Raw genomic sequence first — 18,125 nt, 5'->3', positions numbered from 1 at the left:
GGAACAAGATAAAACCCCAGAAAAACAACTAAATGAAGTGGAGATAGGCAACCTTCCAGAAAAAGAATTCAGAATCATGATAGTGAAGATGAGCCAGGACCTCGGAAAAAGAATGGAGGCAGAGATCGAGAAGATGCAAGAAATGTTGAACAAAGACCTAGAAGCATTAAAGAACAAACAAACAGAGCTGAACAATACAAAAACTGAAATGAAAACTACACTAGAAGGAATCAATAGCAGAATAAGTGAGGCAGAAGAATGGATAAGTGACCTGGAAGACAGAATAGTGAAATTCACTGCTGCAGAACAGACTAAAGAAAAAAGAATGAAAAGAAATGAAGACTGCCTAAGAGACCTCTGGGACAACATTAAATGCAACAACATTCACATTATAAGGGTCCCAGAAGAAGGAGAAAGAGAGAAAGGACCAGAGAAAATATTTGAAGAGATTATAGTCGAAAACTTCCCTAACATGGGAAAGGAAATAGTCACCCAAGTCCAGGAAGCACAGAGGGTCCCATATAGGATAAACCCAAGGAGAAACATGCCGAGACACATAGTAATCAAACTGGCAAAAATTAAAGACAAAGAAAAATTACTGAAAGCAGCAAAGGAAAAACAACAAATAACATACAAGGGAACTCCCACAAGGTTAACAGCTGATTTCTCAGCAGAAACTCTACAAGCCAGAAGGGAGTGGCATGATATACTTAAAGTGATGAAAGCAAAGAACCTACAACCAGGATTACTCTACCTGGCAAGGATCTCATTCAGATTCGAGGGAGAAATCAAAAGCTTTATAAGCAGAAGCTCAGAGAATTCAGCACCACCAAACCAGTTCCAAATGCTAAAGGAACTTCTCTAAATAGGAAACACAAGAGAAGAAAAGGACCTACAAAAACAAACCCAAAACAATTTAAAAAATGGTCATAGGAACATACATATCGATAATTACCTTAAACGTGAATGGATTAAATGCTCCAACCAAAACACACAGGCTTGCTGAATGGATACAAAAACAAGACCCATATATATGCTGTCTACAAGAGACCCACTTCAGACCTAGGGACACATACAGACTGAAAGTGAGGGGATGGAAAAAGATATTCCATGCAAATGGAAATCAAAAGAAAGTATACTCATATCAGATAAAAGAGACTTTAAAATAAAGAATGTTACAAGAGACAAGGAAGGACACTACATAATGATCAAAGGATCCATCCAAGAAGAATATAGAACAATTATAAACATATATGCACCCAACATAGGAGCACCTCAATACATAAGGCAACTGCTAACAGCTATAAAAGAGGAAATCGACAGTAACACAATAATAGTGGGGGACATTAACACCTCACTTACACCAATGGACAGATCATCCAAAATGAAAATTAGGAAACAGAACCTTTAAATGACACAACAGACCAGATAGATTTAATTGATATTCATAGGACATTCCATCCAAAAACAGCAGATTACACTTTCTTCTCCAGTGCGCATGGAACATTCTCCAGCATAGACCATATCTTGGGTCACAAATCCAGCCTCAGGAAATTTAAGAAAATTGAAATTATATCAAGCATCTTTTCTGACCACAACACTATGAGATTAGAAATGAATTACAGGGAAAAATACCATAAAAAACAGAAACACATGGAGGCTAAACATGTGTTGGTTACTAAACATGTGTTGGTTACTAAATAACCAAGAGATCACTGAGGAAATCAAAGAGGAAATCAAAAAATACCGAGAGACAAATGACAATGAAAACACGATCCAAAACCTATGGGATGCAGCAAAAGCAGTTCTAAGAGGGAAGTTTATAGCTATAAAAGCCTACCTCAAGAAACAAGAAACATCTCAAGTAAACAATCTAACCTTACACCTAAAGGAACTAGAGAAAGAAGAACAAACAAAACCCAAAGTTAGCAGAAGGAAAGAAATCATAAAGACCACAGCAGAAATAAATGAAATAGAAATGAAACAATAGCAAAGATCAATAAAACTAAAAGCTGGTTCTTTGAGAGGATAAATAAAATTGATAAACCATTAGCCAGATTCATAAAGAAAAAGAGGGAGAGGACTCAAATCAATAAAATAAGAAATGAAAAAGGAGAAGTTACAACAGACACTGAAGAAATACAAAGCATCCTAAGAGACTACAACAAGCAACTCTATGCCAATAAAATGGACAACCTGGAAGAAATGGACAAGTTCTTAGAAAGGGATAACCTTCCAACACTGATCCAGGAAGAAACAGAAAATATGAACAGACCAATCACAAGTAATGAAACTGAAACTGTGATTTAAAATCTTCCAACAAACAAAAGTCCAGGACCAGATGGCTTCACAGGTGAATTCTATCAAACATTTAGAGAAGAGCTAACACTCATCCTTCTCAACCTCTTCCAAAAAATTACAGAGGAAGGAACACTCTCAAACTCATTCTATGAGGCCACCATCACCCTGATACTAAAACCAGACAAAGATACTACAAAACAAGAAAATTACAGACCAATATCACTGATGAATATAGATGTAAAAATCCTCAACAAAATACTAGCAAACAGAATCCAACAACACATCAAAAGGATCACACACCACGATCAAGTGGGATTTATCTCAGGGATGCAAAGATTCTTCAATATAGGCAAATCAATCAATGTGATACACCATATTAACAAATTGAAGAATAAAAACCATATGATCATCTCAATAGATGCAGAAAAAGCTTCTGACAAAATTCAACACCCATTTATGATAAAAACTCTCCAGAAAGTGGGCATAGAAGGAACCTACATCAACATAATAAAGGCCGTATATGACAAACCCACAGCCAGCATCATTCTCAATGGTGAAAAACTGAAAGCATTTCCTCTAAGATCAGGAAAGAGACAAGGATGTCCACTCTCACCACTATTATTCAAGATAGTTTTGGAAGTCCTAGCCAAGGCAATCAGAGAAGAAAAAGAAATAAGAGGAATACAAATTGGAAAAGAAGAAGTAAAACTGTCACTGTTTGCAGATGACATGATACTATACACAGAGAATCCTAAAAATGCCACCAGAAAACTACTAGAGCTAATCAATGAATTTGGTAAAGTGGCAGGATACAAAATTAGTGCACAGAAATCTCTTGCATTCCTATACACTAATGAGGAAAAATCTGAAAGAGAAATTATGGAAACAGTCCCATTTACCATTGCAACTAAAAGAATAAAATACCTAGGAATAAACCTACCTAGGGAGACAAAAGACCTGTATGCAGAAAACTATAAGACACTGATGAAAGAAATTAAAGGTGATACCAACAGATGAAGAGATATACCATGTTCTTGGATTGGAAGAATCAATATTGTGAAAATGACTATACTACCCAAAGCAATCTACAGATTCAATGCAATCTCTATCAAATTACCAATGGCCTTTTTTACGGAACTAGAACAAATCATCTTAAAATTTGTATGGAGACACAAAAGACCCTGAAGAGCCAAAGCAGTCTTGAGAGAAAAAAACGGAGCTGGAGGAATCAGACTCCCTGACTTCAGACTATATTACAAAGCTACAGTAATCAAGACAATATGGTACTGGCACAAAAACAGAAACATAGATCAATGGAACAAGATAGAAAGCCCAGAGATAAACCCATGCACCTATGGTCAACTAATCTATGACAAAGGAGGCAAGGATATACAATGGAGAAAAGACAGTCTCTTCAATAAGCAGTGCTGGGAAATCTGGACAGCTAGATGTAAAAGAATGAAATTAGAACACTCCCTAACACCATACACAAAAATAAACTCCAAATGGATTCAAAACCTAAATGTAAGACTGAACACTATAAAACTCTTAGAGGAAAACATAGGAAGAACACTCTTTGACATCAATCACAGCAAGATCTTTTTTGATCCACCTCCTAGAGTAATGAAAATAAAAACAAAAATAAACAAATGGGACCTAATGAAACTTCAAGGCTTTTGCACAGCAAAGGAAACTACAAACAAGACGAAAAGACAACCCTCAGAATGGGAAAAACTATTTGCAAACAAGTCAACGGACAAACGATTAATCTCTAAAATATATAAACAGTTAATTCAGCTCAATATTAAAGAAACAAACAACCCAATCCAAAAGTGGGCAGAAGACCTAAACAGACATTTCTCCAAAGAAGACATACAGAATCACATGAAAAGCTGCTCAACATCACTAATTATTAGAGAAATGCAAATCAAAACTACAATGAGGTATCACCTCACACCAGTTAGAATGGGCATCATCAGAAAATGTACAAACAACAAATGCTGGAGAGGGTGTGGAGAAAAGGGAACCCTCTTGCACAGTTGGTGGGAATGTAAATTGATACAGCCACTATGGAGAACAGTATGGAGATTCCTTATAAAACTGAAAATAGAATTACCATATGATCCAGCAATCCCACTACTGGGCAGATACCCATAGAAAACCATAATTGAAAAAGACCCATGCACCCCAATGTTCACTGCAGCACTGTTTACAATAGCCAGGTCATGGAAGCAACCTAAATGCCCATCAACAGACGAATGGATAAAGAAGATGTGGTACATATATACAATGGAATATTACTCAGCCATAAAAAGGAATGAAATTGGGTCATTTTTTGAGATGTGGATGGATCTAGAGATTGTCATACAGAGTGAAGTAAGTCAGAAAGAGAAAAACAAATATCGTATATTAACGTGTATATGTGGAACCTAGAAAAACGGTACAGATGAACCAGTTTGCAGGGCAGAAATTGAGACACAGATGTAGAGAACAAACGTATGGACATCAATGGGGGAAAGCGGCGGGGGCTTGGGGGTGGTGTGATGAATTGGACGATTGGGATTGACATGTATACATTGGTGTGTATAAAATTGATGACTAATAAGAACCTACTGTATAAAAAAATAAAATAGGGCTTCCCTGGTGGCGCAGTGGTTGAGAGTCCACCTGCCGATTCAGGGGACACGGGTTCGTGCCCCGGTCCGGGAGGATCCCACATGCCACGGAGCAGCTGGGCCCCTGAGCCACGGCCGCTGAGCCTGCGCGCCTGGAGCATGTGCTCCGCAACAGGAGAGGCCACAACAGTGAGTGGCCCGCATACCGCAAAAAATAAATAAATAAATAAAATAAAATAAAATTCAAAAATTTTTTTAAATCTGTTGTTGATGATAATACTACTATTGGATTATTATCACTATCCACACAGACATAAAAAAAAAACAAAGGGGCTTCCCTGGTGGCGCAGTGGTTGAGAGTCCGCCTGCCAATGCAGGGGACGCGGGTTCGTGCCCTGGTCCGGGAAGATCCCACATGCCGCGGAGCGGCTGGGCCCGTGAGCCATGTCCGCTGAGCCTGTGCGTCCGGAGCCTGTGCTCCCCAATAGGAGAGGCCACAACAGTGAGAGGCCCGTGTACTACAAAAAAAAAACAAAAACAAAAACACAAAAAGAGTTATGTACCACAGTGTTCATTGCAGCACTATTTACAATAGCCAGGACATGGAAGCAACCTAGGTGTCCATCGACAGATGAATGGATGAGGAGGATGTGGCACATATATACAATGGAATATTACTCAGCCATAAAAAAGAAACGAAATCGAGTTATTTGTAATGAGGTGGATGGACCTGGATTCTGTCATACAGAGTGAAGTGAGTCGGAAAGAGAAAAACAAATACCATATGCTAACATATATATGGAATCTAAAAAAAAAAAATGTTTATGAAGAACCTAGGGGCAGGACGGGAATAAAGACACAGACCTAGTAGAGAATGGACTTGAGGACACAGAGGGGGGAAGGGGAAGCTGGGACAAAGTGAGAGAGTGGCATGGTCATATATACACTAGCAAACGTAAAATAGATAGCTAGTGGGAAGCAGCCACATTGCACAGGGAGATCAGCTCAGTGCTTTGTGACCACCTAGAGGGGTGGGATACGGAGGGTTGGAGGGAGGGAGACGCAAGAGGGAAGAGATATGGGGATATATGTATATGTATAACTGATTCACTTTGTTATAAAGCAGAAACTAACACACCACTATAAAGCAATTATATTCCAATAAAGATGTTAAAAAAAATATATATATATATATATATATATATATTCTGGGGGGGGAGTCAATTCTCCCCAAATTAATCTGTAAATTCCTGCAAAAAAATTCTTTAATCAACACTTTAAAACATGTTCTGAGTCACGTTGCTGTACAGAAGAAATTAACACAACATTGTAAATCAACTATAATTCAATAAAATTTTTGAAAAAAATGACATGTTCTCTGGTTCTTCCCATCCTATGCCGTCAAGCCACCAGCTGGGCCTCCATTCTCCCTGACTCCCCACAGCATCTGAGAAGCCTCCTTTGCTGGACCCTCATTAGGCTACAGGAGGCCCCAAGAGCAACCACACTCCCAACAGGAAAGGCTGTGGACTCAGTTATCTGAAGGTGTGGGTTGGGATCCTGGCGTTACCAACACTCTCAAGATGACCAAGAATTCTAGTTGTATAACTTTGTAAAAATCACGTAACCTCTCAGTGACTTTATGGAGGAAATGGAGATGGTAATACCACCCCACAGGGTGATAATGCTGACGATTAAATGCGATACAGGAACGCACGCAAAAGCATGGGGCCCGACGCACAACACACACTCAAAGGCACAGCACGCCTCTCTCCGTTCCGTTCATCTCAGCTGGATTGCGTGAGATCGAACATAACTGAAGTTACCAAAAATCGACATGACTCTGGGTGAGAATCTGTGGGGCAAGTACAAGAGGGGGTTCCACTCCCACACCCCAAAATAACACAGGGCCATCCTTACCGTACTGTGTCAAGATCTTCCGTCCTGAGCAGCTCTTCATCGTCCTTGGTGGTCTTGGGAAGAGTTGCCTTTTCTGCTGGGTGAGAAGCCAGTAATGTTAGCCAGCGTCTCCAAACTTCCTGTTCTATACGAGTTCACTAAGGCACACGCAATGCCAGCCCCCGGGCAACAGTCCCCAAGCATTCAGTATAAAGGTCTGTCAATAATACGTGAGTAATGAATGAATACACAGAATAACTATGGTTACTTTGGACAAATGGAGGCAAGAGAAGGCCCCTAGGTCCTTATCTAACCCCCCAGAGAACAAAAAAGAAGAAAAGTCTATCATCTGTTCAACTGTCCACTTCAGCACCGTAGAGAATACAGAAAACACCCCCCACGATTCCTAAGTTCCCACCAACAGGGAATAGTTAAGCACATTACAGTGCCGCCAGCAGAGGAAATATTACAAAGTAACCACAGATGAAGTTTACGGAAAGTTCTTAAGGAAACAGGACAGTGCATGTGATGTAGTAATCTCAGAACAGAAAATTATGTGTCCAGAATAACCTCATCCATGTAAAAAAAAAAAATCTTAGCACAAAAACAAAGGAGTTGCCATAATATGATAACCAAAATATTACGTTTGTCCCTGGAGACAGAACGATAGCTTATTTTCCCTGCTTGTTTTATGCTTTTGTAACACCTTACGGAAAAAACCCGAACGAATTTTTTGGCCAACCCAGCATATTCACTGAATATTCTAAAAAGCAAACAAAAAAAGATGTACCTAACTTCTACGGCTAGGAAAGGTTTGGGTTTTTTTTTTTTTTTTTTGGTAAGTCACAAAAATGAAATGGCAAGAATCCACAATGAAAGAGTCGTGCAGGGAGAGCCGCGCCCACTTCGGAGGGTGAAGGGGCACAGCACAGCCACCGCACGCACGGGGCGGACGCCAGTGCACATGTGCCACTCCAGCTACGCCAACCAACCACCTTCCCTGCCGGGGTCTCCACTCACCATGTCCAGACCTTAAGCATTTTCTTGCTTTTTCTGGCTTCCCTGGTGTGTGGTCCTGATGCAGCTTCGCTTTGATGTGAATGCCCTGTTCAGACGATCTTCTCTGACTTAAAACCAAATGTTTCACCTCCTCTAGAATGCAGGAGAAGAAAGCATCATGGACTCAATCAGAAATACACACTGGGGCTTCCCTGGTGGCACAGTGGTTGAGAATCTGCCTGCTAACGCAGGGGACACGGGTTTGAGCCCTGGTCCGGGAAGATCCCACGTGCCACGGAGCAACTAAGCCCATGCACCACAATTACTGAGCCTGCGCTCTAGAGCCCACGTGCCACAACTACTGAGCCCGCGTGCCACAACTACTGAGCTCACACACCTAGAGCCCATGCTCTGCATCAAGAGAAGCCACTACAATGAGAAGCCCATGCACCGCAACGAAGAGCCGCCACAGCTAGAGAAAGCCCACGGGCAGCAACGAAGACCCAATGCAGCCAGAAATAAATAAATTTAATAAATTTTAAAAAAGAAGATAACTTCTTCATCAACAATGAAATATCAGATAGGGAATGCGAACAACAATCCCTTTTAAACTCACACCCCCAAAAATAAAATATTTAGGAAAAAATCTGACTAAGGAGGTGAAAGACTTATACACTGAGAACTATAAAAGATTAATAAAGGAAACTGAAAAGGATTCAAAGAAATGGAAAGATATCCCATGCTCCTGGGTTGGAAGAATTAATAGTGTTAAAATGGCCCTACTACCCAAAGCAACCTACAGATTTAATGTGATCCCCATCAAACTACCCATGACCTTTTTCACAGAACTAGAACAAATAATCCTAAAATTCATGTGGGACCATACAAGACGCAGAATTGCCAAAGCAATCCTGAAGAAAAAGAACGAAGCAGGAGGCATAGCCCTCCCAGACTTCAGGTGATACTACAAAGCTACAGGAATCAAAACAGTGCGGTACTGGCACAAAAACAGACATATGGATCAATGGAACAGAACAGACAGCCCGGAAATAAACCCATACACCTATGGTCAATTAATCTTCAACAAAGGAGGCAAGAATATACAATGGGAAAAATACAGTCTCTTCAGCAAGTGGTGCTGGGAAAGTTGGACAGCTGCATGCAAATCAATGAAGTTAGAACACACCCTCACACCACACACAAAAATAAACTCAAAATGGCCTAAAGACTTAAACATAAGACATGACACCATTAAACTCCTAGAAGAGATCATAGGCAAGACATTCTCTGACATAAATCGTACCAATGTTTTCTGAGGTCAGTCTCTCAAAGCAACAGAAATAAAAATAAACAAATGAGACCTAATCAAACTTATAAGCTTTTGCACAGCAAAGGAAACCATAAATAAAATGAAAAGACAACCTACGGAATGGGGGAAAATATTTGGAAATGATGCAACCATCAAGGGCTTAATTTCTAAAGTATACAAACAGCTCATACAATTCAATAACAACAAAAAAAACAACCCAATCAAAAATGGGCAGAAGACCTAAAAAGACATTTCTCCGAAGAAGACATAAAGATGGCCAATAGGCACGTGAAAAGACGCCCAATACTGCTAATTATTAGAGAAAAATGCAAATCAAAACTTCAGCGAGGTACCACCTCACATTGGTCAGAATGGACACCATTAAAATGTCTTACAAATAACAAATGCTGGAGAGGATGCCCTCACACACTGTTGGTGGGAGCCACTATGGAGAACAGTATGGAGGTTCCTCAGAAAACTAAAAATAGAATTACCATACAATCCAGCAATCCCATTCCTGGGCATATATCCAGACAAAACTATAATTCAAAAAGATACATGCATCCCTATGTTCATAGCAGCACTATTCACAATAGCCAAAACATGGAAACAACCTAAATGTCCATCAACGGATGAATGGATAAAGAAGACGTGGTACCGTGAGGACATGGGGAGGGGGAAGGGTAAGTTGGGATGAAGTAAGAGGGTAGCACTGACATATATACACTACCAAATGTAAAATAGATAGCTAGTGGGAAGCAGCTGCATAGCACAGGGAGATCAGCTCGGTGCTCTGTGACCACCTGGGGGGGGGGGATAGGGAGGGTGGGAGGGAGGCTCAAGAGGGAGAGGATATGGGGCTATATGTATACATACAGCTGATTCACGTTGTTATACAGTAGAAACTAACACGACATTGTAAAGCAATTATACGCCAATAAAGATGTTAAAAAAAATGATGCGGTACATATATACAATGGAATATTACTCAGCCATAAAAAAGAATGAAATAATGCCATTTGCACCAACATGGATGCAACTAGAGATTATCACACTAAGTGAGGTAAGTCAGAAAGAGAATGACAAATGCCATATGATATCACTTATATGTGGAATCTAAAATATGACACAAATGAACCTATCTATGAAACAGAAACAGACTCACAGATACAAAGAACACATTGGTGGTTGTCAAGGGGCAGAGGCCTGGTAGAGGGATGGAGCAGGAGGTTGGGGTTAGCAGATCTAAGCTATTATATATAGAATGGATAAACAACAAGGCCCTACTGTACAGCACAGGGAACTATAGTCAATATCCTGTGATAAACCATAATGGAAAAGAATATTTTTAAAAAGAAGAATGTATACACAAATAACTGAATCATTTTAGTGTACAGTGGTAAACGTTATAAATCAACTATACTTCAATTAAAAATATATTGATTAAAAAAAGCTCCTCCAAAATAAAACAAAAAGATAACTTCTTAAGTGGAAAAAGGCAGGACTTAAGACAGTATGTACACTGGATGCGTCTTTGTTAAAATTTTGTACCCAGTTGTAACATGCACAGGAGAATGTTAGCAATGGCTGCCTCTGCTCAGACATCATGTGATTTTAATTTTTTCTCCCTTTGGCAAATTTACTTCTAAATTGTTTTGCAAAGTGAACACACACTGATACTTTTAACGGAAAAAATTAGTTAACTTAAGAGGCAGTGATGCCAGGCGTGGGACAGGGTTCAAGGAGGTGCAGTGGCCCCAAGGACGCTCACAGCAAAAGGCCCATGGGCCCTCACTGAAGGGCCCGTGACACCCGTCCTCCTCCCTTTTCCGGCCGGCTGATTCCATTTACCCTTCCAAACTTGTCTCCATGGCCCCTTCTCCAGGAAGTCCTCCTGGTACACCCACCCTGGCACCTCTGCTCCAGGGTAAGCCCACTGCCAGGCAGATGTTTACCAGAAATTTGGGCTCGGCAGCTCCGGGGCAGGGCCTGGAATCTGCATTGAGGCTGCACTCCAAGTGCGTCCAATGTGGGTGGTTTAGAGCCCACGCTCTGAGGACATGGGTCTTTCCTTTGGTCCAAGTGAGAAAAGAGAACGTGAATCCCATTTTCTCACCCAGGACTAGTAGTTTAGAGGCAAATCAGTGATTTTCAGCCAGGGGCGATTTTGCACCTGCAGACAACGTCTGAAGAAATTTCTAGTTGTCACAGCTGGGAGGCTAGTCCTGGCGTCTAGTGGGTAGAGGTCAGGGATGCTGCTAACAGCCCTCCAGTGCCCAGGACGGTCCCTGCAACAAGGAACCATCCGACCCAAGATGCCCACACTGCCGAGGTTAAGAAACCCGGGATAGCAATGAAAGATTAAAACTCGGAAGCCCCAAGCCCCCAAGGTCAGGAAGGCTCTCTGAGGAGCGCAGGCTGGAAACCGGAGAAAAAACTTTCCAGTCACACAAAACTGGGTTCTGATTCTGGCGCTGCCTCTCGCTACAAGCAAGTCCAGGCCTACTTTGCTCATGGAAAGTGGGGAGGGCTGTACTTGTCTGGAAGCCACGATCAGCAGCTGTAACAGCACCTCATTCCCCCCATTCTCTGGAGCACGTCGACTTTACCTTCTAATATCTCTGAAAACTGGGATGTATCTTACAAGAATGCCGCTGCATATTTTAAGTGGCAGCATTTTATTATAGTTTTAAAATTCCCTCTACACAATGCAATCCTCCTTATTGCGGGGGGAGGGGGCGCACGCCCACCACCCTGCCCCCAGGCATCTGGCCAGACGAAGTAGGTGCCCAAGGTCACCATTTAGCTCGGGATGGAGACAGGGTTCAACTCAGCTGCGTGACTTCAACCTAGGCCTCTCTCCTTTGAGGGGAGTTCGAAAGGAGACTTTCTGGCACTGATACAATAATCTTTACACGAGGAAGAGTCTGAAGGGCCTAATGGAAACAGGGCTGTGGGACTTTCGAGTTTTCTGTTTCGTTTCTCGATAGCCTCTAATTTTTTTGTTCAGGGAGCACACCAGACTCATCCTGGGACACAGGCCGGTGATGGGCGCCCGCCTCAGCACTGCCCAGAGTGGTGGCTGACGGGCGGCACACAGACTTGGGGCGCCCTTCCCATCACCGCACATGCCCTGGAGAGAGGGGGGTGTTACTGCGCTGACAGAAACCAGCGTGGGCCCCAGGAAAACCAGATGCACCAAACGAGGAGATGCTGGCTGGCTTTTCTGCTGTTACCAGTGAGAAGCCACATGCCTGCGGAAACATTTCAAATCAAACATGAATGCCATGAACTTACCAAAAGATCCTGCATCTTCCAGAAACCCAGAAGGTTTTAATCGATAATTCTTGGCTTTTTTCGAAACCTTGTCCTTGGTGTCCCAGAGCCTCAAGGTGATTTTGTGAAAATTTATTTTCTTTAGTAACTCCTTTGTCATGTTGATGTTAAAACTTTGGGTCCACGACACCCAGACCCTGTCCCCTTCTTGCCATGGCCTGATAGTCTGTGTAAAAGGACAACAAGAGACTCTCAGCGTTGAAAGCTCAGAGGCCAAGATCTGACCGCTGCCACGATGTGGCAGGCCCTACCTTCCGCTTGTCTGTCTGTGCATCCCACTCCCTCCTGGCTCCCAACTCACATAGGGAATCAGGAAATGGGTGCCGCAGACAGGGGCCTGCACGCCTCTGGGTTGCTCGGAAAAATAAAGTAAAAGCAATTCCCTGCAAAGAGTGTCCCTCCCAGGGACTCCCCATCCTGACCCAGAGCCCTGCCCCAGGCGGGAGTGTGCGTGTGTGTGCGGGTGGCGGGTGTGCACACACACGTACTCACGTGTACACACAGAAAGAAATAACAAGAGCTGCCAAAACTTTTGAAACACCAAAGAAATTATTAGGTAAAAATACCTTCAGAGAAAATCATAGAGTTGCTATCAGTATTATTAGGTTCATGCAGATTCCCATCCAGTAGGCCTAGAGTGGCGACCAAGATCCTACATTTCTAGCAAGTTCCAGGGGAAGTGAGCATCCTTTGTGGCTCTTGCTATTTCTTGTGAGTATCAGACTACATGCAAGGCCACACACACACACACACACACACACACACACACACACTCACACTCACAACACATTCACCTTTATTCCTGAATCCAGGAACACTTTGGCCAAGGCTGGAAACACCACCACATCGACCTTTTTAGGCTCCCCATCACCAGGCAGGAGGAAGTACTCGATGTGGTAGTAATGGCGAACCTTTGCAATAGGTTTGTCCATTTTAGGGTGTCTCCTGTACTGTGCAACCAAACTTGAATATTTTCCTTTGTGACCTAGAAGATACAGATGTAATGAGACTTGTTCTAACCTCACTTGGGAAAGCAGACCCGTCTCCACAATTCCCCGGAACGAAGAAGAGCCCAAGGCTGGAGGAGGTGCCGTGTGCAGACTCCCCACTGCCACCCGCTTGGAGTTAAGATGCATGTCCGGTCCTCCCAGCCACCAGAGGAGCAGCCCCAGGGCTGGAAGCCAGTGTGCGGAATTATAGCGCGTGACTCCGAGGTGAGCATCTCCTTAAATTTTTTTACTGTAGGCACTTACCTGCCTGCCCCTAGTCTTGACAGTAAGAGGCAGGTTAAAAAAAAAAACAAAAAAACCCCACCAATACAGGGTAGGATAAATTAGACACATACGATGGAATACGATATAGGTGTTTAAAACAAACAACAACAAAGTAAAGCCAGGTCTGCTCATGTCCTGTAAGATATCTAAGAGGTCATCAAATTTTTAAAGAGCAAGTTGTAGAACAGGATACACAGGACCTCATTTCTCTTAAGTAAACAATTTACATAAACATTCATAAATAAATTCATAACTATTTAGGTATTGAAGGAAAAAACATTGAAGCTAGAATTTTATATCCAGCCAAAGACAGATCCTTCGAAGGTACTGGCGCCATAAAAATACTCGCAGGCAAGGTCTCGTAAGTTGAGCTGCACAGCAATCTATTTTGTAAACGCCTTTGGAATAAGTGCCCAACTAAGAAAAACAAATCTGGGAGATGCTGCAAGAGATGTGAGGATTAAAGGTAATCAAATAAGCACCAGTTTCCTTTTGGGTGGTATTTGCAGATGTCTTTTTCCAGGCTCTTTTGCTTGCTATCAACCAACCAAAGATAAAAAGCACCATTATGGATAGAGGAGGTCACACACAATGACCAAAAATTCAATTCACCAAGAAGATAGGTCAATTCTAAAACATGGTATACACCTAACCAAATAGCCTCCAAAATATCTGAAGCAACCATCAACAGAACTACAAGGAGAAGTTGAAATTAATCATCGTGGGGAGATATTTCAGGCAGAACAACAAAAAAAGACATATCAAAAAATGGAGTACTTCTTGATATATCTAGGAATACACCTACCTAAGGAGGCAAAAGACCTGTACTCCAAAAACTATAAGACACTGATGAAAGAAATCAAAGACTACACAAACATATGGAAAGATATACCACATGTTCTTGGATTGGAAGAGTCAATATTGTTAAAATGACCATAATATCTAAGGCAATCTACAGATTCAACACAATCCCTATCAAACCGTCAAAGACATTTTTCACAGAACGAGAACAAAAATTTTTTAAATTTGTATGGAAACACAAAAGACCCTGAAATCTTGAGAAAGAACAGAGCTGGAGGAATCATGCTCCCTGACTTCAGACTATACAACAAAGCTACAGTGATCAAAACAGTATGGTAGGGCTTCCCTGGTGGCACAGTGGCTGAGAGTCTGCCTGCCAATGCAGGGGACACGGGTTCGTGCCCCGGTCTGGGAAGATCCCACGTGCCGCGGAACAGCTGGGCCCGTGAGCCATGGCCGCTGAGCCTGTGTGTCTGGAGCCTGTGCTCCGTAACAGGACAGGCCACAACAGTGAGCGGCCCGCGTACCACAAAAAAAAAATAGTATGGTACTGGCACAAAAACAGACACAGAGATTAACAGAACAGGATAGAAAGCCCAGAAACAAATCCACGCATTTATGGTCAATTAATCTATGACAAAGGAGGCAAGAATATACATTGGAGATAAGACAGTCTCTTCAATAAGTGGTAAGTGGTGCTGGAAAAACTGGAGAGCTACGTGTAAAAGAATGAAATTAGAACATTCTCTAACACCATACACAAAAACAAACTCAAAGTGGATTAAAGAGCTACACGTAAGACAGGATACTATAAAACTCCTAGAGGAAAACATAGGCAGAACACTCTTTGACATGAATCACAGCAATATGTTTTTGGATCCGTCTTCTACAGTGATGGAAATATAAACAAATGGGACCTAATTCAACTTAAAAGCTTTCACACAGCAAATGAAACCATAAACAAAATCAAAAGATAACCTAAGGTCTGAGAGCAAATATTTGCAAATGATGCTACCAACAAGGGACTAATTTCCAAAATTTACAAACAGCTCATGCAGCTCAATATCAAAAAAACGAACAACGCAATGAAAAAATGGGCAGAAGACATAAGTAGACATTTCTCCAAGAAGACATATAGTTGGCCAACAAGCACAGGAAAAGTTGCTCAATGTCACTCATTATTAGAGAAATGAAAAATCGAAACTACAATGAGGCATCACCTCACACCAGTCAGAATGGCCATCATTAAAAGTCCACAAACAGTAAATGCTGGAGAGGGTGTGGAGAAAAAGGAACCCTCCTACACTGTTGGTGGGAATGTAAATTGGCGCAGCCACTGTGGAGAACAGTATGGAGGTTCATCAAAAAACTAAAAATAGAGTTACCATATGATTCTGCAATCCCACTCCTGGGCATAGATCTTCAGAAAACTGTAATTCAAAAAGATACATGCACCTCAGTGTTCATAGCAGCACTGTATACAATAGCCAAGACATGCAAGCAACCTAAATGTCCATCGACAGAAGAATGGATAAAGAAGATGTGGTATATATACACAATGGAATATTACTCAGCCATGAAAAGAATGAAATCATGCCATTTGCTGAAACATGGATGGACCTAGAGATTATCATACTAAGTGAAGTAAGTCAGACAAAAACGAATATTATATATCACTTAGATGCAGAACCTAAAAAAATGAAACAAATGAATTTATTTACAAAACAGAAATAGACTCACAGACATAGAAAACAAACTTATGGTTACCAAAAGGGATAGTAGGGGAGGGGAGATAAATTAGGAGGTTGGGATTAACATATACACACCACTATATATAAAATAGATAAACAACAAAGACCTACTCTATAGCACAGGGAGCTATACTCCGTATCTTCTAATAACCTACAATGGAAAAGAATCTGAAAAAGAACATATATGACTGAATCACTTTGCTGTACACTTGAAACTAAGACAACATTGTAAATTAACTATATTTCAATTAAAAAGCTGATATAAAAAAAGACAGTCCACCTTAAAAAAAGTGGAGTACTTTTCTCTGCCCTTAATCTTGGGGTTCAACCATGTGCCTTGCTTTGGCCAATAAAATGCCTGCAGGTGGGAGGTGTCCAAAGACCTGAAGAGTGCTGGGGTGACTGGGCTTGCCCTCTTTTGTGCCCTGCCTTTCCATGACAGGAATGCGTCTGGGTTGCCCACACATCCGAGAGGAGGATGACAGAGACAGAAGCAGGGCAGAGCTACTGCAGGAAGCCCAGCCTAGATCAGCTGGCCTGCTCACCCAGGACAGGGATTTCTGTTTGAAGCCAACGAAATGGGGAGTTGTTTGTATTTGTTACACAGCGGTTTTGGGTAGTAGCTGATTACCTTTGCACTCAGAGATTTTGATCCAATAATCTGAGAGTCTGTATTTAAACAAGGAATTAGATGATGCACAACCAGCTTATGGGGGGGGGGGGAAATGCCTTAACCTCTCCGTCACTTCTTTATTTTCAAAAAGCAGAAATAACATCACTTGCTTCTTAGGGTTTTGAGAAGACTGAGTCTGTGAAGCCCATAAACTGTTCCTTGCCTGGACCACAGTGGGCCCTAAAGTGGCAGTTCCTTTCCGGACCTCTGCTCCTGGCACTGGCCACCCTACTGAGGGAGCACAGGTACCCTACACTCCTGGGAGAAGGTCACTGGTACACCCCCTCTCTGCTGTCACACTTACCCGCGGTCACTGGGAAGGCCAGAGAGATGATGAACTTGCAGGGGACAACGTGGGGCACGTCCGAGTCGAAGGTGCTGGCAGGCCCTTCTGAGGACTCGCCGCTGCACTGGTAGCCGGTGGCCGACTCCTGGGCCCAGGCCCTAACCTTCAGGTTCTCCTCCACTTCACACTCGCTCCCGGACTGGTAAAAGCTGCCCATGGAGGACATGGTCCCCATGCTCGCCTGGTCCTCGTCCTCCCACTCACAGGCCGGCAGCTACATGCGGCAGGGCGGCCCCCCCGGCCGGCACTCCCGGCTGCAAGGAAATAAAGGCACGGCCGTCACCACCACTGCCCCCAGGAGGGAAGCCCTGCCTGCCCCCTCCTCTCCCCCGTGCCTTGTCCTGTTCCGGGCTGACCAGCCAAGGCCTCAGACACTGCCTGGCACGCAGCGGACACTCAATAAAGATTAGATGAACCTCAGAGAATGATGCCGTCAGTAACCGTGATAATCAGCAAAGCTAGCGTCTCCAAATTGAGTCCCGTCCTCCCGGCCCCAGCTGTTCCTCCTTTCAAGATCAAAGTTAATCATTCAGCACGTCTGGAATGCCTGCTCCAGGTGAGTGCAATTCCCCAAGAATCACAAGGGAATGGGTGGGGGGTGAGGGCCTCGGGTTAGCTGTGCCAAAGCACAGTATGACCTTGGTTTGGGGGCAGCACGCGCAAGAGCCTGCTGAGGCCAAGGAGGGCGAGGACCCCGAGGCAAGACCCGACCGAGCACTGAGTACTGGGCTCCGGGCACGAGCGCCCTCCATGGACGCCGCACGCCAGCAAACGCTAAGAAGGGGCTGCGCAGCTGGAGCGGGGGCCGGGGCGGATGGGGG

At 42.9% G+C, this 18,125-nt stretch overlaps 1 protein-coding gene across 1 annotated transcript in view; it reads right to left on the bottom strand.

Moving 5' to 3' along the window:
- Positions 1-18,125, bottom strand: part of CFAP92 (cilia and flagella associated protein 92 (putative)) — a 306,152-nt gene that overhangs the window by 271,008 nt on the left and 17,019 nt on the right. Inside the window, exons 4-8 of the mRNA XM_060308672.1 lie at positions 17,263-17,558; positions 13,254-13,444; positions 12,421-12,625; positions 7,836-7,967; positions 6,837-6,912 (exon numbers count right to left, since the gene is read on the bottom strand). Coding sequence (XP_060164655.1) covers positions 6,837-6,912; positions 7,836-7,967; positions 12,421-12,625; positions 13,254-13,444; positions 17,263-17,479 — 821 coding nt within the window. The 5' untranslated portion in view covers positions 17,480-17,558. The remainder of the gene's footprint in view (positions 1-6,836; positions 6,913-7,835; positions 7,968-12,420; positions 12,626-13,253; positions 13,445-17,262; positions 17,559-18,125) is intronic.

The sequence above is a fragment of the Globicephala melas genome, chromosome 11 (genome assembly GCF_963455315.2).
Source record: "Globicephala melas chromosome 11, mGloMel1.2, whole genome shotgun sequence".
NCBI lineage: Eukaryota > Metazoa > Chordata > Mammalia > Artiodactyla > Delphinidae > Globicephala > Globicephala melas.
This window is presented reverse-complemented; position numbering and strand designations above follow the sequence as displayed.